The sequence below is a fragment of the Aureobasidium subglaciale genome (genome assembly GCF_000721755.1).
Source record: "Aureobasidium subglaciale EXF-2481 unplaced genomic scaffold scaffold_15, whole genome shotgun sequence".
NCBI classification, from domain to species: domain Eukaryota; kingdom Fungi; phylum Ascomycota; class Dothideomycetes; order Dothideales; family Saccotheciaceae; genus Aureobasidium; species Aureobasidium subglaciale.
The window spans coordinates 377,169-400,458 of record NW_013566980.1 but is presented as its reverse complement, the minus strand read 5'-3'; the positions used below and the strand labels follow the sequence as shown (position 1 = coordinate 400,458).

The window sequence follows — 23,290 nt, the reverse complement described above, 5'->3', positions numbered from 1 at the left end:
GTTGGCTGGAAAGTGGAGAAGGATCCCAGCAGCCGACAATCCGCCTCGACTTGCCCTGCCCCGACAGCGCCTAGCAGATCCGACGTCTTGTCAGTTTTGACGGCAAACATGTCGATAGACATCAACTGGGACACCCTCACGACAGGTCCCGACGGCGAGGCGCTGGCAGAAAGTATCAGAGCCTTCATCCATGATCGCTTCCAGAAGATCGCGCTTCCGCGTATGATACGCTCCGTCAAATGTCACGCTTTTGAATTCGGGAATGTCGCCCCGACTATTGAACTCAAGGACGTCTGCGATCCTCTACCTGACTTTTACGAGAATGATGCAGATGACAGTCAAGAAGATAACGAGACTCCCGGTCAATTGGATGGAGACCAGCACAACGTTGCAACTCCTAGAGTCTACGAAACGCGTCCTCAGTATCAGCACAATGCGTCACTAAGCCGCGACGAATTTCACAACCCTCGATCGACAAATTCTCGAGAGTATATGGGGAACCCGATTCTATCCAGAACAGCTACGCCAGGAATCTTAGGAGGAACGTCGAACCTGGGCTATTTTCACTTGCCTCTATCGGCAGGTCTCTCAGGCACTACGACCCCGTTGGCTGCTGTGGCCGGCGCTCAATTTCACAACGCGCGACACGGTCCGTCTCAGTTGGCTCAGTCACCAGAAAGTAACTACTCTGACAGCGACACGAGGCACCGCTCAACCTCATTTGGCTCCCTGACTCCCTCCTCTTCCAAGTCGTCGTCACGGCCCACATCCAAACACCTTGACTGGCCCGAGGAAGCTCTAGAGCACGATGACTGCGACTCAGAAACATCTCACCATGGCCTTGGGGAGGACCAAGAACGCAGTTCAGAGGACGTTCAGATGGTCTTTCACGTGGCGTACTGTGGTGATGTCAAACTAAGATTGACTGCAGAGATATCACTGGATTATCCAATGCCGAGTTTTGTAGGGATTCCTCTGCAGCTCAACATTACCGGTCTTACTTTCGACGGTGTTGGCATATTGGCTTATATCAGGAAAAAGGCACATTTTTGTTTTCTTTGTCAGGAAGACGCCGAATCTCTGGTCGGTGGGTCGTTGACAGGCGAGCATGAAGAGCACAGCACCAGTCGAGAGATTCCACCGCAGGGCTCACGCAAGCTCGGTGCTCTCTTGGAGGAGATCAAGGTCGAAAGCGAGATTGGTCAACGCGAGGGAGGAAAGCAAGTTCTCAAGAATGTGGGGAAGGTGGAGAAATTTGTCCTTGAACAGGTGCGTCGCATCTTTGATGACGAATTTGTGTATCCCAGCTTCTGGACGTTCTTGGTTTGAGAGACAGCTGTCGATAACGACCTGCGGTAGCAGCAACGGAGCTAAGAGGCGCCGATCCATTCTTCATATCCTGACACTATGTAGTTCGATATGATATCGCGCTCGATTCCCAATGCGAATGACATAAATGAAACAAGTCACCTTTCCAAGCCCCTGATCTTGCTCCTTGACACCGCTTGTTACGAATGATTTTGCAAGCACATAATCTGCAGGGCCCGACAAAGGCATCCCACAGCTGTCAAATACAAGCCTCTCTGTGCGACTGAATGCGGCCATCGGTCGATGTACAGTAGACACGGCTTTTCAGTTACACCACACTTGGTGATTACGGCACGCTACCCGTTCGGGGCCAGCGAACTGGACTTTGCACAACGGATACCATCGCACACTGCGTTGTTCATTTTTAAACGACAATATTCAGCTTAGGTTCGTCCTTCCCGTTGGTCGTGACTCGTATGGGCGCCCGGAAGGAAATGGAACAAATCTGAGACTCTGCCCAGCACATTGAACGCCATCGGAATGCGTAGAAAGAGGCAAGACGCGTCGATCTAGCAGTGAGAACACCTTCAAGTGTCTTGTATTGTAGAAGTAACCTTAGCGAAATTAGAATAGACTCTCTCCATCCGGATAAGGCAGCCTCCGCTTGTGACCGCTATCAATAAGCCACCATACTAGCCAAGCCATCAAGCTCGCGCTGGTAGTTCTTGAGCTGCGACATGGCATACGAGAATGCCGTGGTGAAATCCTTAGCACCCTTTACCAGTTCCACGGTATCCTTGAAGCTGATGGCCTCGGTCTTGCCTATGGTAACGACACCGTAGGAGTCGATTGCATCACTTCCCTCAGAAAAGGTCATACCGAGAAGCTGGCAAGCGTCCTTGACGAATGCAACAGCTTCGTGCAAAGCTCCAATAGCCTTGAGATGGCCGAACGCTTCCCGTACATAATGAAGAGCACGATTATTTCGACGAAGAGTATTGACACTCTCTTCACCACCAACCAGGACGATCGAAGCATACATCGTGCTTCTTTGTCCCTAGAGGTTATGATCAGGAACCACACCCTTGCCAAAGTCTCTGCTCTCGCCAGCAGCATAGATGGGAAGGCGACGAGGAGCAATGGTGAACGGCAGAGCCCCTTGTGCAGATAGGGCGGCCTTGATGCCATTGTAAGCAACAGCATCATAGCCATCTGCGATTAGAATGGCCACCATTCTTGTGGCACTGGTCAAGTACGAGAGGCTCGGGATCTGCCACATACATGACATCTCTACAGCTAACCCTCAAATCAGCCTCGAATGCTTTCCTTTGTAGTGCAATCAATTGTTAAACATACGTCAGACATACTATATCGACGATCTTCTGTTCCTGATAAGTTCGATGCGGAGAACCTACCCGAACAGCGTCCACGGTGCTTCAAACGGTTCATGTATTCTGCGGTAATCTCCGTACTCAGGCACTCGTTGTTCGGCAAAGAGTGAGACAGTCCCTTCGTCGCGTCGCCAAGTATGGAACCTGATAAAGGACCGTCCACAATACAAGCCACGAACTGCCGAAGGACTGAGTATTGGAGGACTTACCCCATTGATCCAGTCAAGGGAGTTGAGCGGTCAACGGTGCTGCCAACTAGCAGGCAGCTATCATGGTCAAGGCTTGCGATCAACAGTGGGGCATACTTCGTCGCATAGAATGAAGCTACAAGGTGAAGCCCGAGGACTTCGTTCCGTATGCCCATCTAGAAAACTTGGGCTCCCTCTCTATGTGCCGTTAGATAGCTCCGAAGTCCCTCTCTCTATCGGGGAAGTTTTCGAACCGATATGATATCGTGTGTCGCGACAAATCTTGATGCGAATGTTACTCGACTCAGGGATCGACGTTGTCTTGAGTGTCAAGCCCACGTGCTGGCCATGCGGCTCTGAACCAAGGGTTTACAGCCTCATTTCTTGCTTTTGTTTTGCCGGCTAGCTCGCCGTGTGTTAAAGTCTATTGCTTCTGCTCTGTCTGCTCTTATTACCTTACCGATACTGGTATCAGACAGCGGATTTGACGACTAGGCTCAGATTGAGCACGAACAACGGCAGGTCGTCGACAAGTGCGCCGTCGCTCTTTCTGAACACCTAATGTGTCTAACCTATAGGTGTTAATAAGTGTATACAGCGTTCAATTTGTCTATAAGGATGGGAGGGAAATTAGAAAAAGAAGGAGAAAGTAAAGATACCCTTATCACAAATCTAGGGATGATGCAGAGACCATCCTGACCTTTTATCAGACTCACCTTTTGCATGTGCCTCACAGTATCAATCCCAGCATTGACGTAGCCTTCCCCAAGATATAATTCGAAGAGGAGGACTTTTGCTCGAGCGAGGCATCAGTACCACGATCACGTAAGCCTTCCACACTCGCCTTACTACCACGACTTTCTGGAGTCCTCGCCTGTCCACGGAAGATCCATGTCGTCTTGCAGCGAGGATGCATCTCTCCCTTTTCCACGCCCAAATGTGTCTACTTACTAGATCGATTGAAGAACCCGGCGCTCACGCCGTACGATTTCCGCGCTAGCTACATCGAGCTAGATGGCCGCAGAGAGCGCGAGAAGCATTACGGTTGCTCTCGACAACGATTGGCAAACAACGCCAGCAATGAGGAACACATGATCACCAACGAACAAGAGTTTGCGAACTTGGACGTGGATATTATTGATCATGTTGAACATCTGTCGTGGAATCACGCTGTAATTTTACAGATAGAATTATTGACCAGAACATAGACGAGTGCAGCACGGATCGAAACGAGAAAGCAGGAAATGTGCAAGCATCGGCAATACTAAGTCAATCAAGTATATACACATAACTATCAGGAAACTATTGATTGTAGTGTAGACGTTTAAACAGAAGTGCAAGAGGCGTTAGAAGAGAAGGAGAAATACATCAAGGGTATACACGTCATATTAAGAACTCGTAGATCAATCATTCATAAATTCGGGAAGACTCTCCTCAGAAGCTTGCGCGCCTTTGAGGTTCTTGGTTGTGGCTCACTGTCATCTGCAGACTCCTGGAGCCCAGACATGGCCAGCGCTCGTCTCCGAGCCCATTCCCTTCGCCCTTGTGCGGTGGTAGGGGTGCTCTGGTCCGTAGCTGCGGTCGATTCCATGTGCGCTGGTAGAGGCGTCATCTCTACCGGAGGACCGAGAACAGGCGGTGATCCGCTGGCGTTCGTAGACGCACGCGCGCGTGGACCGAAGAGCATTAAATTGCTTGCAGTAGGTGCGTGAGTCCCGGCAGCATGACGAGCTCTGCGAGTCGCGTTCCGTCTCAAATATCTCTCTCGCCTAACGTGAGCATTTGTGATCTTCCCAGGGACGTAGCCTGGAGGTAGGACCGACTGCTTGCACAACGGACACAATGATGATGTTTCCAGCAAGAACAGATCAATGCATTGCGAATGGAAACAATGGGCGCAACCTAATTGACGTACTTGACTCTGTGACTCTGCGAAATCGTCCAAGCATATTGCACAAGTAGACTGCTCAAGCGGGAGCGGCGGCGGCGCTTGTGACGAGCCTTTCTCCGGTAATACCGTGATTGCGGAAGGCGTGTAGGTGTTCATCCGATCTATGATCTCTTGTGGAACGGTCAACTTACCCAAGCCTAGAGCTTCAAGATTGACTTCGCCTCTAGCTATTCTGTCGCGTAAATCATTGCGCCTCTTCCTCTGCAGAATGTGCATGGTCAGGGACAGAGTGCCAATGAGGGCGATGAGAATTGCGAGGATGATCAACAAGAAGATCCAGATGCTTGGAAGATTTGTTCCACCGTTGCTGGTTGCGACTTGCATCATGAGGCGGACTTGCGAATCCGAAGTAATGCCGTTGTCAAGTAGTTGTTGATTGTCGAGCACATCAGAGGCGTTTCCAGAGTATTTGGACATGGTTAGGGTAATCTGCTGGCCAATCTGGGAAGCGATTGCATAGACCGGGTAATCGATGACAGACTTCCAGTGGCCTCCATCTCCGAGACTCCACGTGGGGGAGTTGGCGGAGGCAAGAGGGGAGTTGGTCTGGTCAGGTATGTAGAAGATGAAGGCAGAAACCCTGGGCGCAGCTTGAAGATAGCTGAGGGTACAAGAAGGAGAAATCCATGGAGCTATAGCGATCTTTGGCGAGTCAATCGGAAGATGTTGAAATCTAGTAACGTTTGCAGGCAAGGACTGGGCGCATACGCCAGCAACATCAGGAACATAGAGAAGGCCCAGAGTTTGTGAGGGTGAATAAGCAGTGTTCAGGGTACGAATACTGATGTCTGACGAATAATAGAAGGATGTATTTTGCGGCAGGGTCCGATTAGCAGAGGCATCGTAGCTGCTTATGACTACGCCCGTCATGGCGGCTGCAAGATGAACAATACGACAGAACAGCGCAAAGCTTGGTTGATTTGCTGGCAAGAGGTGGTTGGATCAGGATATCAGCAAGGCCATTGCAGGCAAGCGACACATGCAGAGGAACAGGAACATGGACGAAGGCGAACGGGCGGGCGAATCCAGGCTGGCGAGTCGCGACCGAGGAGCTGAAGACTTGGGGGCGTGATGATGCGGGCAGCGGGATGCGCCTTCCCGGACTTAAGCATGTCAAGCTCCGGTGCACGGCCATGTGGAGAGTGGAGAGTGGAGGGAAAGTGACGGTGATCAGACACTCCCTCGACTCCTCGCACCATCCATCCATCAAGCGCAACACAAGGCGCGCAATCCATGTACTCGGCCAGCCATCATGGCTCCGTCATCCAAGAATACGACATCGCAGGGCCGCCCGCGTGAGAAGCGCTCGCGGTCGCGCGCCACGAGCCCGACATCTACCACCACGAAGACAGCGTCCGTCGGCGCATCCACGACGACCCCATATCTCCACACTTCTCTGCAGGTGCTATCGCCAAATCTGTCCATCGATGCTTTGATGGACAAGCATGCTACAAACTCGCTCAACCCACCTTCGGCCTCGAGCTTGCACGCTTTACATGACAGCATCAACTCACACGTCCTGCTCAACGTCCGCTCCCGAAGCGACGCTTGCGATCGCAGCATGCGCGAACTGTCAAGGAAAAGGAAAATTCGCGCCGACCAGGAAGTCGATCGAGAGCGGCAGGAAGAGGAGGCTGAACAACGCAAGAGAGCCCGCGTGTCCAAGAAGAACGACTCGCACCGGCCACCCGCTGTCGGCGCCCACGGCCTTGCGCGCCAGGACGGTCAGCCCTCTCCGACCCCCGAATCGCCGTCTGCTGTCAAATCCCTGCCTGAACAAAACTCATCTTCGCCCGCCCTCTCCGATGCTGAACACCAGCCCCCTCCCGCGCCTGCAATCGCCCACTACGAAACATTTGGCAACGATCCCACCCAATTCGATGATCCCACCGTCTACCACATCCGCGACTGGACACCAGACATGTCTGACGACGAGAAAAAGGCCATCTTCTGCGTTGCGCGCTTCCCACATGATGATCTGCACGACTTGACGCCAGGCACTCCACCCGACATGGACTTCAGTAGCGCCAAACCCGCCAGTCAGATCAACTTCTCCACCTTTCAAGCATACGTCGAGCCATATATTCGGCCCCTGACCGAAGAAGATGTCGCCTTTCTAAAAGAGCGCGGCGATCGTGTCACACCATACCTTATTCCACCGCGAGGCTTAATGCCATACACCGAAGTCTGGGCCAAGGAGGACGGCGTGAGCCATCACGACTTCAATCTCCGTCTACCTTCGAATGAGCCTAGAGGAAACATCGAAGACATGAATGACGACGTCGCCGAAACAGCGCAGGTCTCTGCTGGTCCCTTGATCTCGCGTCTCATGAGTGGCTTCCGGCATGATCCACATGTGACCAAAGATGATCAATCCAACGGAAATGCCGATGTCTCAATGACCAGTGGGGAAGGTACTGCCGGCACTCAAGAGAACGAGCAAAACCCAAATACCGAAGAGGCATCAGATGCAGTTGCCTCGTTCAAACCTGCGACACACTTTCCCGATCAACACAAGATTCCGCCCAATGTCGGACGCGACTTTGCTCCGCTAGAACAACGAACGTTACAAGAGTTGCGCTATTGCGGGTTTGTCACTCCAGAAGCAACACCCGACTATGACTCGCAATATGATGATGAAGTCGCCGCTCGTCTGCGCTACCTACAATCAGAGCTACAGCGTGTGTCACGAGAGAACACATCACGAAAAGCACGTGTGCTAGAACTGACCGAGGAACGCATGGCCATGCAAGAATACTCGACTATCGCCGATGATTTAGACTCCCAGATCAATACTGCCTATTTGAAGCGCAACCGCACCATGAGTAAGCCCAAGAAGGGAGCAAACAAGGGGAGACCTGGCGGTACAGGCGGCGTGGCTATCAGCAGAAACTTGGTCAGCGAAGGCGTCAAGATGTTGATGGACAGAAGAAAGGAGTGGAGAGAGCTCATCGGTCCGGTTGTCGACTTTGGACAGCAGCGGATACCAAAGGAGACTGTCTTTGACAGGGAAAACATGGAACGACTCGAGACGGTGGAGGCCGATGCTGGTGAAGAGGAGATAGAATAGGTACAAGTGCCATGCTAATTATTGCTAGCGGGCTTGACGCCTAACTGAATGACTTGATGACTACATACGTGCTTGTCATAGCTATGTACAGTTCTGCTGAAATTCGTACAAAGTGAATGCCGTGATTATCGCATTATCACTCAAGGTTACACGGGCTAAGGATCCGGCCGGGATGAACTGCTGTATAGGTCTTTGAACGCTAATTTATCCGGGGCGTTCTTGGCCGTCGGCCGTGGCCGATCCATCTCTTGGGAGGCGGAGAAATAACTAGATGGTCAGGTAGGTTTCTTCAACAGTCGCGTCCCTCAATCTTCTCGGTCGTCCATCTGTCGTTGCAAGACTGAAGCTGGCTTTCCATTTACGTCGAGCAATTGCGTGATATTCGCAGTCATTGCAATTCCATGACTGCCTCTGGGGTTCATAGTAGTTCGCTACCAGAGCGAACCATCTCCAATGACACATCTTTTCTGGACCCGCCGATTGTGCCATTGACCTACCATGGATCGGCAGACAATGAGAAACCACATTCTCTATACCGAGATATAGAGTCTAGGAGTCTACCGGACCAAGACGTGTCTTATCCGGAAGGAGGCAAAGGCTGGTTGGTCGTCTTCGGATCCTTCTGTGGCATGCTTGCAGCCCTGGGGCTTATGAACTCCATAGGCATGTTCTCTTGGTAGTTTTTTGGGATGTGATTCATGGCTAATTGTAACAACAGGTATCTACCAGGCGTATATCGCCAGAAATCAGCTAGTCGATTACACGGAAAGTCAAATTTCTTGGATATTCAGTGTATACTCATTTCTATCTTTCTTCTGTGGTGTACAGATTGGCCCATACTTTGACGCCAAAGGACCTCGCTTCTTGGTACTAGTGGGGAGTATCTGTCTTATAGCTTGTACCCAGCTGCTAGGTATATGTACAAGTAAGTCTCGAGTTTACATCCGGTAATAACAGCGTCTGATGCAACCGAGCTAGAATATTGGCATTTCATGCTTTGCTTTGGAGTTCTTGGAGGCATTGGAACGAGTCTGATATTCACGCCTGCGGTCTCCAGTATCTCTCACTGGTTCCTCTTGAAACGTGGCAATGCGACTGGCATTGCAGCCACTGGAGGTGCCGTTGGTGGTGTCATCTTCCCTCTAATGCTCCAGAATCTTTTCCCAAAAGTCGGTTGGGAATGGGCTACTCGCATCCAAGGCTTCATCTACATCGGGCTTCTACTCATGGCAAATCTCTTCATCCGCTCACGCCTCCCCCCCAAGCCTGGTGGCAGCGTCTTGCCAGACTTTAGAATCTTCCGGGACGTGCCTTTTGCTCTGACCACAGTCGGAGTCTTCTTCGCCGAATGGGGACTGTTCATTCCGATATCTTACCTTACATCCTACGCATTGAATTCGGGCATATTTGGCGAAACATTTTCCTATCAACTCATCGCTATATTCAACGCTGGAAGTGTTATTGGCAGATGGGCTCCTGGGTATCTCGCAGACAAGGCTGGGAGAGTAAACCTGATGATCGTCTGTCTCATCTTGTGCGCTTTTTCGTCGATGGGACTCTGGCTTCCAGCAACAGTTCTCTCTGCATCTGGCAGTGGTAGTGATTCGACAATTATGGGCCTCACAATCTCGTTCGCCATCCTTTTCGGATTCGGCTCTGGGTCCAACATCAGTCTGACCCCCGTCTGCGTTGGGCAGCTTTGCGATACAGAAGAGTACGGCAGGTATTACAGTACTTGCTACACTCTCGTATCGCTTGGTACACTGACCGGTCTACCGATCGCAGGAACATTGCTCGAAGCCTGCAATGGCGAGTACTGGGGACTTGTACTGTTCACAGGCTTATGCTACATAATCTCGTATGTTGCATTCTCGTGGGTCCGAGTGATGAAGCAGGGATGGGGGTTAACCAAGGTCTATTGAGTTATGGTACCATTTTTAGGTGTAAACTGTACAAATTCTTGGGATGATAGCATTATTGGCCAATGCATGGCGAATGCATGGCGAATGAGGCTCCTGTAAAGAGCTGATGAGGCAGATCTTATCTCAGTCTTGAGAGTATTAGCCTTATGACAGCTACAATTTTGATCGTAATGAGCACCTGGGAAGGTTGCCAGGAGTCGGTGGAGCACCCAAAAGTTCGTCGCATCTCTCACGTAGTGTGACCCTGTGATATTTGCGCCTTGTCATCCGTTTCTTGCCTGGCTGTGTTCACCGTACAGCTCGTTTGAACACTTAAGGTCGTCCAGATTCCAGGTAAGCTATATTGGTGTTGATGACCTCTTGTGGAAGACTGTGCCTCTCTCAACGTGTCTATGCATCTGAGATTGCGGAAAAGAATATCTGCGAAAACTCACTATATGACAATGGAAAAGCACAGATGTCTTACTGCAACTAGTACACCTCTCAGTAATAGTAGTATGTAAGGCCCTCCACTGCTTTTTGTAAGTGTGTACTACCAGAAAGTGTAATTGTGGACAGTGCCATGATAAGACCAGGGTGCTCCCATCAACATGGTCACAAGGGTGTAGTTTACAGACGCGAAAACAGAATACGATCATGCCGAACCTTGAAACATATGGATCGCAAGAGCAATTGATTAATATGAGATTTGTCAACTTTAAAGTACATCTGGTACTCATCAGATTTGGATGACACCACCCCTAACTTCGGCTTCTTCGACGCCAAATCCTAGGACCAGACGATAGAGGCTCTCCAACCATTGCCATTCCTCATTCCTGCCTAACCACTTCACCGCCCTAGCGATCTCTACAGTTGTAAGACTTCGGCCAGGCATTGATGCTATGGAACGTAGACTTTTATCAACAAAGACGAGACGCTTGTATTGTTCGACCAGATGAATCTGCCATGTCTGATTGCCAAAAGCACTGGCTGGTAATGATTTGACAAATGCAACGACAGTTTGTCCAGTCGCTCGAGAGAAGCCAGCGTTGAGGGCCGCTTTAAGGATCAAATATCGTAAGCGGAGAAGATGCTTGCCATCAGAGCTTGCGCGTGCAGTGGATGATGTACGCTGTGAGTCTGCGGATTCTGAGTAATCACTCAATATTGATGCATTACTAGACCAACGGTCATGATGTTTGGTACCGCGTGATGACCCAGCGAGACTCGTCGGGATAGCAGGACCAAGCACCAGGATATTGGGCACACTGACAGATTCTGGAGACGAGGCTGTAGTTGCATCATCAAAGATTGTGGTAGGGGTCTCTGGCGGTAATGATGGTGCATCGTGATACTCGCTACTCAAACTTGAAGGAGCTCGTTCGGATTGACCGGCCGAGCGGTGTGATCCTGATGAAGAGAATCCACTTTGGTCAGGTCGCGGTGTACTCCTATCAGGACGAAGATAACTCCAGCCTTCTCTGAAGATGTCTGACAAGTTCCAGCAAGCCTGGATAGCAGATGCAAGTAACTCGTCGAGCCTTCTTGCGTCTTTATCGACCTGCCTCAGGTTGAAGAGAGTCTCGGCCAAGGACCAGCAAGCTCTGAGTAAGGCGTCATTTTCTCGAGCCAGCGAGGTTTGCTGCTTCATCATGCGATGACACAAAGTGACATAGAAATCCAGGGTCCTTTCTCTAAAGGCTTCGGGAAGATGACGATCATGTGTATTGTAAAGGTGGTTGTTCATCTCGAAGCTCACCCTTAGAACAGAGTCAACACTTTCGTCGCCTTTTAGGCGAACGTCGAATAAAGCTTGACAGAATTCTCGACAAATTTCCAGGATATGCAGGGTATTACTACGATCGTTGCAGGACGCATAAAGCTCCCGACAAAGGTACCAGCAGCTTCTCCACGCGTGCTCCTGCCCACTGTCCAATTGCGACTCAGTCAGGTATCGCTGACGATGGTTAGAGCTTAGATTAGATAGAGTGTTACAAAGCGTCCAGCATTCGCCAAGTGCCGATTGGAGCTCAGTGACTTCATCAATGGTGTCCGATCTTGGACTGAAGTCATCTGAATGTTTACCGACAAAAGCGCTACTAGCAATGGTTTCTGGAATATCTTCCCCTCGTCAGTATCAACTGTAGAGTCTTGGGGGAGTTCACGAACCCTCAAGGCTTGACGTGCGTCTAGATCGACTTTTATATTCGTCTTCTATCTCTTGCCGGGTTTGAGCTCGTGGCGTAAATCTATCAAATTCGGTCTCGATCGGTAAATTCGTGTTCAAAGGTGAAGTCATGGACGATAGCCGCTTGTCTTCGGGTCCCAGAGCCGCATCGGGGGTGCTTGGAGATGTATTTTCATAGGAAGAGGCAGGATCTGACATGCGTATACCGCTACCTGAGCCCAATTGACTCGTATCACCCTATTCAAGATGAGTCAGATGACTACTGAGGGTAGCACACGGTGGCACTCACAAGTTCTCCGAATCCAGTGGGCACATGTATTACAGACGTAGGTGCTTCGTCCGAGCTCGAACGTGAATGTGTGGCGACATTCATGTCCAGCTTAGTGAGCTATTTCAAGTCTATGAGTTATGTTGTGGCCAATAATGTCTCATTGGTGCGTACGTTTTCTCGACTCTGCGGCCGACTGTACTGAACAGCATCATCAATCGTGGAATTCTCGATCTCGTCCTGAGCGTCCTCCTCGATATCCGTACTTTCTGTGCCATTGGAATCGGTTGGTGAAGGATCCACCTGTTGAGGATACGGTGATGGAGGAGGAGCTAGATTGTCTGATGTAGTGGATGTCCTAGTCTCAACGGTTAGCGTGTACTGCGACATGAATCTGAGGATTGAGGGCACCTTTTGTGATCAGCAATAGCGGACTGGTAGGGAGCAGGTGAACAAGAAGCTTCAGCGAACAGTTTGAGTGCAGATTCAGAGGGCATTAACACAGCCATAGCGAGGTTCGAACTCAATGCTGTCTCGCGGTATAAATGTGTAGGATAAGGTTGAAGGAGGGGCAAAGGATAGGCGGGTGGACTGCCCTCACATCGCCAGTGGTCTCTGCAAAGACGAAGAGAGACACAGCTTCATGCAAGATCAGACAGTGTAGAAAGTCCCGACTTGTGTATGAAGAGAGTCACTGAGAATAGAAGATCCCATCTATTGACGAGTGAACAACTCGGGAGAAACTACAGCTTGTCGGAGCTGGACTCGAACAGCACATGGACACATACGGCTAGGACTCGCACCCAGGCTTGCGCGGCTAATATGTAGGTCATATGCCATTTGGCGGCATGCTCAGATTTCGGCCAGTGAGATGACTTGTGGAAGCGCCAGGCTTCCCGAAAAAGTAGCGATCGCCATCTGCTGTTTTAACTCTCAAGTGACTGCATGGAAATTATACGGAAACGCTGCAAATAGCAAAGCCGTCCACAGGAAAGTGTGCCAGCAAAGCATAGACTGTCGGATGAGAGGATTTGGTGGTCGACCGATCAGTTCAGCTGCATGTATACATTGACCACAAGCTTGGCGATGGGCATCTGGGTTGAGTACATAATGTCATGCGCTAGGGCCAATTGTATTCGTGCAGAGCATAGAACACTTCCTAAGCGGCTGTAGTTATCGCTGTTCTCATTGCACGTACAAAGTGTATGCATATGCCTCCCCTCAGATCGAGGCCCTCTCAATGGAAGGCCTCACCCCCGTCAACACCGTCCTCGTTTTTGACAGTTTACATAGCACGAGTTCAGGTGACGGGACAAGCCTTTTACCAATATTGCCTGGGTCCCAGGACACAAGAGTTGTGGGTAAGAGGGATTCTGGGTCAATTTGCCCGAGACCTCACACAAGCACTGCGTCTTTAATATTTCTCCATCGTGCGTGAAGAGCGAATCAATAGGTATCTCAGCAAAACTCGATCCTGTCTGGCACAGACTTATAACGACAGACTGAGCTTCTACTAGGCTCAGTCTTCAGGGAACCTATCCATGAGCTCTTCAATCTTCGGCATCAGCTCCGGTATACGGAATGGTTTTGGCATAACATCATCCTGGAAGTCTGATCAGTATAACGGCGACGGATCAGATAGGTAATGAGCTCACCATGCCAGCGCTCATGGCAGTCTCAATCTGCTCGATACGCGCGTTGGCCGTCACTGCGATGATGGGTACGTGGCGGATAATTTTTCCTTCTCTCTCGAGTTCTCGAATTCTCTTCGTGCAAGTCAGGCCATCCATGATAGGCATCTCTTGGTCCATGAGGACAATACTCAAGGCTATTCGCTCAGTTTCGGGTGTGACTTGTTCGGTATCCGTATCGTAGTTCCAATAGGTCGACTTGTGCAGAATGTCCAAAGCCTCACCACCATGGTTAGCGACATGGACCACGCAACCCAGATTTTTTAGTTGCTTAGAGAGCACACGTGCATTGACAACGTTGTCCTCAACGAGCTATGAATTGTTAGACAAAGCACCAGGAAAATGTGACGGAGTGCAATGTCCGAAAGGACAGAAACTGCTCAGAGAGTAAGGCGCGTGACTTACGAGGACTTTAATCGGCCTTGACACTCTGCTGGCCTTCGTATTGACTGTCGCAGATTCCCCCTTTCCTGTGGTGTCTCTTGCAGCACGCAGATTGGAGCGTGTCGATCCCTCAGCTTCGGGTGGTGCAACGCTTCGCTTAGCCTTGACATAGAAAGCAAATGTACTACCCACACCTGCCTCGGAGGCCACCCCAATCTCGCCGCCTTGCAACTCGGTGAGTTCCCTGCTGATGAACAATCCCAGCCCCGAGCCGCCGTATTGTACATGCGTCCGAGGTGAAGCTTGCGAGAAGCGCAGGAAGAGCATGGTTTTTTCTTCTTCGTTGAGGCCACGACCCGTATCCTGAACGGCAAAGTGAATGTAGACCTCCTCACCGTCGCCCCAGTCCTTCTCTCTAGTAATATCTGGACGTTTGTTGCGCGTAGGGATGTAGTTGACCACGCTATCAGTCAGTTCAGAGAAGCGCTTAGTCGAGGCTGCTAAGACAACTGTGATTGTGCGTTTCTTCTCGGTTGTCGTGAATTTGATCGCATTAGTAGTGAGGTTAATCTAATCATCCACATTAGCTTAGTTTCGGCACGAATCGAGGCTGTACGTACCAGCACTTGCAATACACGTGAGGGATCGAACTTGACCCAGTCAATGCCAAGATCTTTGTACGAGTCCTCAATAACGAATTGTAACTGTATATCAGCAGCTTGGAGCTGTCCTTCATGCATCTTCATCGCTCGTTGTGCGATTGCAAGAGGTTGTCCATCGACCGGTGTAACCAGCAGCAATTGTGCGTCTAGCTTGCTCAAAGACAACACGTCGTCGATAATACGGCGTTGATGCTATTACCAATTAGTACGTTCTACGTAGTGGACTGAACTGAGGAAAATCGCTCCAAGAATGTACTTACCTGTGCACAAAGAGCAATTGTCTGAGCAGAGTCTACTGTACTTAAGAGAACGCTGTCAAGAGTTCCTCCGACGGCAGGGTTGTCTTGAAGAGGTGCCACCAATACAGCTCTATCGACAGATCGTTCTCTCAAACAGCTCAAGGTCGAGACTATCTCCTCTGCGCATTGCAGTATGGCTGAGAGAGGGTTTCTGATCTCGTGGGACGTCATGTCGAGATAGCGCTCGTGCTGTTGCTTGAGTTCGACAGCCTCCTCCATCTTGCGCTTCTGGAAGCCTTCGGCCCACTTCTGCTTGCTGATATCTGTGAGACTGCCAAAAACGCTCTTGAGATTGCCGTTCTCGTACTTCTCAGGAAAGGCGGAGAAGAGCACCCATCGATCGCCTTCCATGCCTTCGGTATCGTGCCATCGGGACTTGAATCGGAATGTACCAGTTTGTGGTTTCTTGTGGACAATAAGATCGTGCCATAGTTTGTTGATCAGCCCGCGATCTTCGTCGTTCACAGCGTCCATCCAGTGATGATCCGGAGTATTCTCGTCTCGTGACACCCGGGAGATCTCGAACCACGTATTGTTGCAATATGTGATGGTACCTTCTGGATCAGCTATGAACATACCAACTGGTGCGAATTCAGCCATTCGAGTAAACTTCGTCTCACTCTCGATGGCTTCTTTGGTGCGAGCTGCTAGTTGCTCAGAGAGTTCCATCCTGTCAATAGCTGCGAGCTTTGCAGCCCTTTGGCCACGCCTGATCTCTTCTTCGAAGAGAACCACAGAGGCCAAGGAAGTCGCAAGCTGTCTGCTGAGCAATTGAATGAACAGACCGTAATCCTCGTCATACGGTCTTCTCGGATTGACCCCCACGACAAGGAACCCAAGAACGGCTTCTCCGGTGGTTGGATGTACAGGGCATATCACGACGTTGCGACACGCATCATCGAAACCTCTGCCACCGAGTCCCTTTAGAAGATCTACGGAAAGATCTTTAGAGCCTACCTCAAGAAGAACTGGTTTGTCTGTCTTCATTACCTCACGGAAGACCGGACCAAGTCCATCCACACCAGTTTTGAGGTCGAAACATGAAACAGCCGCAGGGTGGTCTTCCGGTACACCAAGAGTTCCTTCAAGAACACATTGCCTGTTAGCCAAGGCACTGCTGGAATTGATCGAAGACGCATCGCTGTCAGTCTCATCTTGGACAGAGTATAGCATGACAAAGGGGGTATCTTGTTCGTTCAAATCCAAGGCAGTGAGAACTTGATCCCAGAACCCCTTAACATCCCTTGCAGCGGCAGTCCGCTCACCAATCTCACGAAGCGTTATCATGCGTCTCTCGGCAAGTTTCCGCCTTGTCTTTTCGAAAGCGGGGTTATACAGACCCATGACACTGCCATCCCCACCGACTATGGGAATTATGGACCAAGAAAAATAGGTCTCCTCAAGGTAGTCGTTGCGCATAATGAAAAGACGATCATCGTCTTTCATAGTCGCTTCACCAGTGTGGAGCGCATTGGCAAAAACATCCTTGACATTGGGCCATATCTCGGACCAAGCATCCGAATACCGTTGGCCCATCAGAGCCGGATGCTTCTGACCGGCCAACATGACATAGGCTTCGTTGTAGATTGCGACCAACTCTTGGCCCCAGTACATGGCAGCCGGGTGGGGACTGGCCATGATTAGATTACACATCTGGCGCAGATCTGAGGACCAGCCTTCGATAGAGCCTAAAGGAGTCTTTTCCCAATCGATACTACGAGCAAACCTAATATGAGAGGGCATTGAGTCGGTCACAGGTAAACGTGTCCAGTCAAAAGAATGGCCTTCCTGATAGAGACCAGTAGACGGACTTTCGAGCCAGTCAACATTGCTCGCAGTTTGAGCGCGTGACACTTGCTCATGAACCAAAGATGATTGTATGTCCGGCAAGGCAATATCGCGGATGCCAAGTGGTGAAATGTTGTCAAAACCGGGCAAGGAGGAGTGAGGCGAAGCTTGTTGAGCTTTGTCGTCGACAGATTCGGTCGAAGGGATTATAGAGGGAGACACCTCTGCAGGACCAGGGGCTGAGGTTGGAGCAGGTGCTACGCTGCCAAAATAATCATCAGGCTCTTCTAACGTCATTGGCAAGGCCGATCCAGATCCGGGCAGAGATGCTGACGGCTGCGAAATAGACATGGCAGATGTTGAGGTCGAGCTGGAAGAAGGTCGGCTTATAGACGATGCCGAAGGTCGTGTCGAAGTCATGAGGATCGACGCACCACTCACGATACGTAACCTCTTCCGCAAGGTCGAACATGACCAGCTGGTACCAGCATAGAGTTGAGTCGGCAGCGGGACGGTAAGTGGTTCGTCCTTGAGGGGACAGCCCAGTATCCACGCCTTGAATTGAGCAAAGGCGGATTCATCCTGATCCTTGGCACTGCCCGTCAGGGCGGTAAGCAGATCCGGACACGATCGCAAGGAGGCGTTTGTAAAGACAGGTCGTAATTGGACGTCTGCATTGTTTGCAGCATCTGCCAGGTCTATGATCATGGTAGGACGAGCGTCGTGATCGAGCAGCTCAAGGATACCAATCGAGCTCAGCGAGAAATCATTACGCAGGTCTGGAGAAGAACTACGAGCGGTGCTTGAGCCATCATTAGAGCGACGTGAGGAGGTAGAGATGGTACCACGTGCCAGAGTTACAGTCTTGACGTGGGTGTCCTCGCTGTTGGCCTTGGTCAGCATCGTGGCTCCTGCTTCGAACGAAGTAAAGCGCGCAGGCAGATTCGGGCGCGGGCGTGGTGAGTTTGAGAAAAACAGGGGCGACGGAGGCTGTAACTGATTGATCGAAGGGCCGCTGAAGGTGAAGCGCTCTTGACGTGGGAGCAGTCGTGGCTTCTTGCGCACCGGAGGCGCGTCGATAGCGTCGCTTGATACAGATTGGAAGACAGGTGGGCGAGGCGGCGGTAATAATACGGAGGAGCGTTCGGTGAGCGACGGAGGAGTCGAGTTGAGATGGGCAGACGGGGTCGAGGTGGGTGGGCGCAGCGGAGGGGGTGGAGGACGGAAATGGTGGAATGCTTCGGGGTGATGGCGCTTCTTTGCGTCTGTGGGTCCGTCGCTATGAGGATGCGGGCGATCAGAGGCAGTCGGGGTGGTGATGGAGGGAAATGTCATTCGGGACACGTCAGGAGTCGTCGCGGTGGGAGCTTCATTATCCTCTGGACGCTTCATTCTTGACCCCCGGGGCGATGACGTCGGCCCCGAGGGTGGCAGGTTCACGGCTGGCCGCGTGGAGTGCGCAGCATGTGTAGAGAGGTCCCGAGGCAGTTGAGACGGAGGCAGAGACGATGTCGAGTTGATTGCCGATGCGACGGCGAGGGTGGCTTCGTCAGGCGTTGCTATTGTTGCCCTGGACGGTGCTCGTGCTGCGTTGGCGCCATCTCCGGGCTTGGAATGAGGCATTGCACCAGTCGACACTCCATCTACCCTTCAGCGGACTGTTCCTGCTGCTGTGATGCTGATGCTGATGCTGCTCTGGCAAGTCGTGGCTTTCTCCACGCCCGTGCGGCCATGCCACTGGATACCGCGTCGCTTGAGCCTCATGCTCTCTAGCTCCGATGACGATCCTCGGCTGACGCTCCACCATCGCCCACATGCCGTTTGCGCCCAGGTTCCCGAAACCTCAACACCCGTATCACGCCGTATCACGCCGCTATCAACAACTTCACTTCCCCTATCTTATGAGTCGCAACAAGAATTTTCATGTCTGTCTCTTGTTCTCATCACGTCCTTGCTACATCTTGCCCTTGGTTCCGTCCTTGCTTGTTGGAACCTCTGCCTGGCCCCCAATTTCGAACCGCACTCCGCTTCTCTCCGCCTTAACCACAAACATGAACTTGAAGAAGTGTAGGTAAGCAAGCCCTGTATATGTCACGGGCACATATCTTGCCCCTCTTCGAATCCACCACATGGTCCACTTTGCAGCCCAATCTGCTGAAACAATTGCCGGCCCCATCTTGGACGAGAAGGCCGCAAGCACAATGTGTCGGTAGACCACCGTATCGCTCGCATATAGCGACTTTGCAAATGGCAGGAACCGACGCTTGGACGCCGAATACGCCGCCAGTGATTTGTTTCCCCAACTCGGATGCATCTCCGATTCACTGCCGGCATACCACACCTCAGGCAACTCGGTGGGTCGCCGTCCTGTGCGAGGCTTGCGTTGCTGGGAAAACACTTCCACGAGACGTTTGCTCGTCTCGTAATTGGCCTTCATCACGTCGCCATGTCTCAGTCCGTGGGTCAGTATAAGTATGTCGGTTTTGGCCAGTATTTTCATGCTGTCCTCTGATACCGATTCTTCGTCAAAGTGCACTCCAAATCGCAGCGCTGTGATTGATTCCACGTTTTCGCACTCCAGCTGTTTCTTTATTGCGGCTCCAAGAGCGCCGCCAACCCCAGTGATGGTGACACGTTTATTCTTCAAGGTCGAGGATGTTCCCATTATCCAGTCGAACAGCCTAAGGACAGAGCCCATGAATTGATCAGGGTACATGTGGCTGTAAACATCGAGTTAGCTACAGCTCTTGACAGCTCACATCCTGAATTTACTTACTGTAAGGAATGGTACTCAGGTCCCACCAAGAGCCACCCGCCGTCCTTGGGTACCGACAGATAGCCTACATGGTTGGAGTCTTTACCCTCAAGGATGACCACGACAATGACTCTAATCACTTCAACACACAGCGTGAGATGCAAGATTGCGGTTGCGAACCCTTGGTCGTCTTCTCGTAGTACCATAGACAAGGCTCTTTGAGACAGCCAGGAGCCAACAAGTTGACATGAGAGCTCTAGTGGGAGGTTCGTCAAAGCGTTGGCCAGCTTGTATCGATTGTTGTATCGCAAGTGCCGGTCGAAGTACCAATGGTGGACGGAGTGGACTTTGGAGATCTGACGCAAGACCCTGAAAGGTGATCTGGCGCATTTGTGAAGAAGGAAGTGAATGATGTCGAACAACAACGTTCCAGAAAAATAATACAACACAAAGTATGCCACAGCAAGTGAAGCATATATAGCTGTCTGCCAACTTCAGTATTGTTAGTACTCTTGATCATTCTATCGCTAGTCTTACACTCACATGGCAAGACGGTCATCAAATTGGGAACCCATGATCGATTTTACAAGCAGTAGTCGAGCGTGGGTCCTTTATTTGAGCAATAGCGAGGAGAACACATTGTGAGCCCTGAAAGACCGAAGGAGGCGATGCTGCGCCGACGACTGTTGTCGGTCCGCAGCAAAGGACGTAATCATAGCATGGAAACAGGGACGCAGAGGTTATTCAGGGCAAGGAAACTATGTTGTCGAACAACACCACTCCACAGGGTGATCTGCAGGCCAAAGGCTCTCACACGTACCGCGTACTGCGTATATACACAGACACATTTACCCCTTTCATGCCATTCTATCAGGAGTTGTATCCAATGCATGCACATTCCTCGACTCGGGCCTTTCAAAACTCTGTTCCTCATTGGAGGAGCATTCGCTATGTCTCTGTAAGGCAACCTTATGACTGCGTGCATCTTGCCGGCCGTAGAACCATAGAACGCTTAGCGAATGTCATGAAACCGTATTGAAGCTGGGGCGCCCGTATTCAGCGGCGTGCACTGATGTAACATGAAAGTGACGTTTATTAGTTGAAGTTAACCCGCAAAGTTCCTCTCGTGTCTGGAGGATCATATTCATGTTATAATTAGCATCCTTACTCTCGCTCGGGTTCTATCATAGCATCAGGCCGGTGCTGTACTCGAGAGCGGCAACACAGCTGCGCAGTGTCATTGCCTACGTTCAAGAATCAAAGTGACGATCTCGACAAGGAGCCACAGGAGGCGAAAGCAGAGCTGTGCTATGCATGCTGACTGAAGATGCCTTGTCATGCATGAAGAGATGCCACGTCGAGGAAGGGTCAATTCAATGTCGACAGGAAGGTCTAAAGGCGTGCTCGGATAATCCTTCCAGATTTGGTAGAGTGAGGCCGAAGTCCCTGCACATGCAGTAACGGCAAAAGCCGCGAATTGCCGTGGTTAAGCGACCTGGCTTCGAGAACGCCCTCAGCAGGTCGTCCAACTCTTCGTCTCAATCCGGAGCACCATCGTATGCCATGCCAATGTTTTGATCGTTCTTCATTCAGCCATGCTCGGTATGTTTGCAGAACAATTGCAATAATAGCCGCTAACACAGCCCCACAACCTCGATGCGACTGAAACCGTCTTAGGCAGCAACTACGCAGGGCATCAGGTACGGCATTTGAATAACATGGCGCGCGTTTGTCTTGGCCAACGAAGCCACTTGCTTGCGTGAGAGACCTGTGAGGGCGCAGTCTAGTCAAGTTTTGCCTTGGTTGTCGGAAATGGTGTTTCGCGAAGAACGAGTTCTGTTCATTGTGCTTTTTGCGTCGCGATCGTCAAGAACATCCACAGCTTTTTGCTTCTTCGGCCAATCTCTACAAATGTCAATGTTGCTTCTGGGAAAGCACAACTCAAGGAATACGAAGAGGAGATAATCGACGACAACGCAGAGCACAAAGAGTTTGCCAGCCCAGATACCACAGCCATAATATCTCTTGAGTCGATCAATCAGAGCGAAGGATTGTGAAGCAGGAGAGACATGCTTTCCATATTGGCGCCGTTTGGCATCTTGGTTATCAGTGTAGAAATCGTTGTAAGGCTGTTCCTCATTGCCAGTGATCAGGTCGTAAACGCGCTCAGTACGGCGGGCGATATCAGACCAACTGTACATCATGCGCACCTGCTCGTGAAAGCGATCTCTGCGAACAACTGTACGTTTCTGGTCTTGTCCCATCAAGAGACCGACAGCCTCGCTGGTCGCGCGAACAAGGTCGTCCTCTTCGGGTTTTGCGAAGACAGTCATATGAGCAGGAAGGACTTCGGGAATGCCGCCGACTCTAGTACATACAATGAGCAAGTTGCAGCTTGCAGCCTCTACCAAGACGGTTCCAAAGGCCTCGGTCAAACTGGGATGCAAGTATATGTGGCCACGGACCATGACGTCGCGAACCTCCTCGTGACGGACCGGGCCCAGAAGTGTTACTCGATCATGGAGAATATGACGATCGAGCATTTGTTCGAGATCTATGGCTTTTGGCCCGGAACCAGCGATAATAAAGCGCACGTTGGGGTGTGTAGCGAGGATGCGTGGAATGGAAGCGATCAGGAGATCGGTGCCTTTGTTGTAGAAGAGGCGAGAGATGACAACAATGGTGATGGTATCAGTTGGACCAAGGGGTTGAGAGGACTGGGGCGGCGGAGGTGGAAGAGCGGAGCGCATAGATGGTTGGGTGGCATCTGCGGCATTGAGTGGACGGAAGTTTGAAGCAACGACAGCATTGGGTATGACCGAAACCATCAAAGGGTCGAGAGAAGCTCTCAGGACGGTGTTTTCCTTGCAAGTATGGCTGACACAGATGACATGATCGACGTCACTAAGAGTAAACTTGAGCAGCTTGTTGGTAAGGATACTGGCAGCGTCGGCAAAGCCAAACAGACTGTGGTCAGTGAAGACGGTGCGAAGACCCATAGTACGGGCGTGCAGGATAGCCTCATGGCACAAGCTGCTGAGACTGGCATGGCCGTGGACGATGTCGATCTGCTCCCGGATAACGATGTTGCGGAAGATGGGAAAGAAGGAGAAGACGGTGGGGAAGGTCGTCTCGCGGTAGACGACAAAGAAAGGCACATGGTAGACCTTGAGGCCGTTGGTCAAGTAGCGGACACCGGTGCGACCTTCATACTGGTGAGTGATGATGATGACCTTGTGACCACGGTCGATGAGCTTCTGCGACAGCTGGTAGATGTGACTCTCGACGCCTCCAGGCTGGGGGAAGAAGAAGTCGCTGACCATGGCGATATTGTATGGCATGATGAGGGCAGGAGCGAGGCAGCCAGCAGAGATGCTGGCGGCATGATTGACTTAGACAGAAAAGGCCATGTCAAGTCGAGCACCTGCAGCGGGAGACAGTCGACG

General features: G+C 51.2%; 9 protein-coding genes across 9 annotated transcripts; 3 read left to right on the top strand and 6 right to left on the bottom strand.

The window, feature by feature from the left end:
* Positions 1-88: 88 nt before the first annotated feature.
* AUEXF2481DRAFT_313768 (uncharacterized protein) lies at positions 89-1,657 on the top strand. Its single transcript, XM_013486975.1, has one exon. The coding sequence runs from the start codon at positions 109-111 to the stop codon at positions 1,327-1,329; it is 1,221 nt and encodes a 406-aa protein (XP_013342429.1). The 5' UTR covers positions 89-108; the 3' UTR covers positions 1,330-1,657.
* A 327-nt stretch (positions 1,658-1,984) lies between these two features.
* On the bottom strand, positions 1,985-2,350 carry AUEXF2481DRAFT_30944 (uncharacterized protein; the record flags this gene model as incomplete). Its single annotated transcript, XM_013486831.1, has 1 exon — positions 1,985-2,350. One exon carries the CDS (start codon positions 2,348-2,350, stop codon positions 1,985-1,987), a length of 366 nt encoding a protein of 121 aa, XP_013342285.1.
* A 1,793-nt stretch (positions 2,351-4,143) lies between these two features.
* AUEXF2481DRAFT_41596 (uncharacterized protein) lies at positions 4,144-5,873 on the bottom strand. The gene has a single exon (XM_013486887.1). The coding sequence runs from the start codon at positions 5,706-5,708 to the stop codon at positions 4,299-4,301; it is 1,410 nt and encodes a 469-aa protein (XP_013342341.1). The 5' UTR covers positions 5,709-5,873; the 3' UTR covers positions 4,144-4,298.
* A 153-nt stretch (positions 5,874-6,026) lies between these two features.
* On the top strand, positions 6,027-8,031 carry AUEXF2481DRAFT_41595 (uncharacterized protein; the record flags this gene model as incomplete). The annotated part of the gene is made up of 1 exon (XM_013486886.1): positions 6,027-8,031. A coding segment is annotated over exon 1 (1,813 nt), but the record flags the coding sequence as incomplete, so codon positions are not given.
* A 165-nt stretch (positions 8,032-8,196) lies between these two features.
* AUEXF2481DRAFT_41594 (uncharacterized protein) lies at positions 8,197-10,054 on the top strand. Its single transcript, XM_013486885.1, has 3 exons — positions 8,197-8,571; positions 8,627-8,833; positions 8,887-10,054. The coding sequence occupies exons 1-3, from the start codon at positions 8,310-8,312 to the stop codon at positions 9,828-9,830; spliced, it is 1,413 nt and encodes a 470-aa protein (XP_013342339.1). The 5' UTR covers positions 8,197-8,309; the 3' UTR covers positions 9,831-10,054.
* Positions 10,055-10,548: 494 nt separating this feature from the next.
* AUEXF2481DRAFT_30940 (uncharacterized protein) lies at positions 10,549-12,774 on the bottom strand (the record flags this gene model as incomplete). Its single annotated transcript, XM_013486830.1, has 5 exons — positions 10,549-11,930; positions 11,979-12,234; positions 12,287-12,385; positions 12,440-12,623; positions 12,677-12,774. The coding sequence occupies 5 exons, from the start codon at positions 12,772-12,774 to the stop codon at positions 10,549-10,551; spliced, it is 2,019 nt and encodes a 672-aa protein (XP_013342284.1).
* Positions 12,775-14,172: 1,398 nt separating this feature from the next.
* AUEXF2481DRAFT_311586 (uncharacterized protein) lies at positions 14,173-18,877 on the bottom strand. Its single transcript, XM_013486974.1, has 3 exons — positions 15,263-18,877; positions 14,961-15,194; positions 14,173-14,910 (listed from the first exon to the last, which is right to left on the bottom strand). The coding sequence occupies exons 1-3, from the start codon at positions 18,710-18,712 to the stop codon at positions 14,269-14,271; spliced, it is 4,326 nt and encodes a 1,441-aa protein (XP_013342428.1). The 5' UTR covers positions 18,713-18,877; the 3' UTR covers positions 14,173-14,268.
* A 166-nt stretch (positions 18,878-19,043) lies between these two features.
* On the bottom strand, positions 19,044-20,419 carry AUEXF2481DRAFT_6436 (uncharacterized protein; the record flags this gene model as incomplete). Its single annotated transcript, XM_013486766.1, has 3 exons — positions 19,044-19,809; positions 19,866-20,336; positions 20,388-20,419. The coding sequence occupies 3 exons, from the start codon at positions 20,417-20,419 to the stop codon at positions 19,044-19,046; spliced, it is 1,269 nt and encodes a 422-aa protein (XP_013342220.1).
* Positions 20,420-21,631: 1,212 nt separating this feature from the next.
* Positions 21,632-23,185, bottom strand: AUEXF2481DRAFT_47471 (glycosyltransferase family 4 protein; the record flags this gene model as incomplete). Its single annotated transcript, XM_013486903.1, has 1 exon — positions 21,632-23,185. One exon carries the CDS (start codon positions 23,183-23,185, stop codon positions 21,632-21,634), a length of 1,554 nt encoding a protein of 517 aa, XP_013342357.1.
* Positions 23,186-23,290: the final 105 nt, after the last annotated feature.

Excerpts from the sequence above, each read along its gene's own strand:
- AUEXF2481DRAFT_313768 (XM_013486975.1), top strand. The coding sequence starts at position 109 with ATGTCGATAGACATCAACTGGGACACCCTCACGACAGGTCCCGACGGC.
- AUEXF2481DRAFT_41596 (XM_013486887.1), bottom strand. The coding sequence starts at position 5,708 with ATGACGGGCGTAGTCATAAGCAGCTACGATGCCTCTGCTAATCGGACC.
- AUEXF2481DRAFT_41594 (XM_013486885.1), top strand. The coding sequence starts at position 8,310 with ATGACTGCCTCTGGGGTTCATAGTAGTTCGCTACCAGAGCGAACCATC. Across the intron at positions 8,572-8,626 it reads GGGGCTTATGAACTCCATAG|GTATCTACCAGGCGTATATC; the intron begins GCATGTTCTCTT and ends TTGTAACAACAG. Across the intron at positions 8,834-8,886 it reads GCTGCTAGGTATATGTACAA|AATATTGGCATTTCATGCTT; the intron begins GTAAGTCTCGAG and ends CAACCGAGCTAG.
- AUEXF2481DRAFT_311586 (XM_013486974.1), bottom strand. The coding sequence starts at position 18,712 with ATGCCTCATTCCAAGCCCGGAGATGGCGCCAACGCAGCACGAGCACCG. Across the intron at positions 15,195-15,262 it reads CAATTGCTCTTTGTGCACAG|CATCAACGCCGTATTATCGA; the intron begins GTAAGTACATTC and ends AATTGGTAATAG. Across the intron at positions 14,911-14,960 it reads CACGTGTATTGCAAGTGCTG|ATTAACCTCACTACTAATGC; the intron begins GTACGTACAGCC and ends GTGGATGATTAG.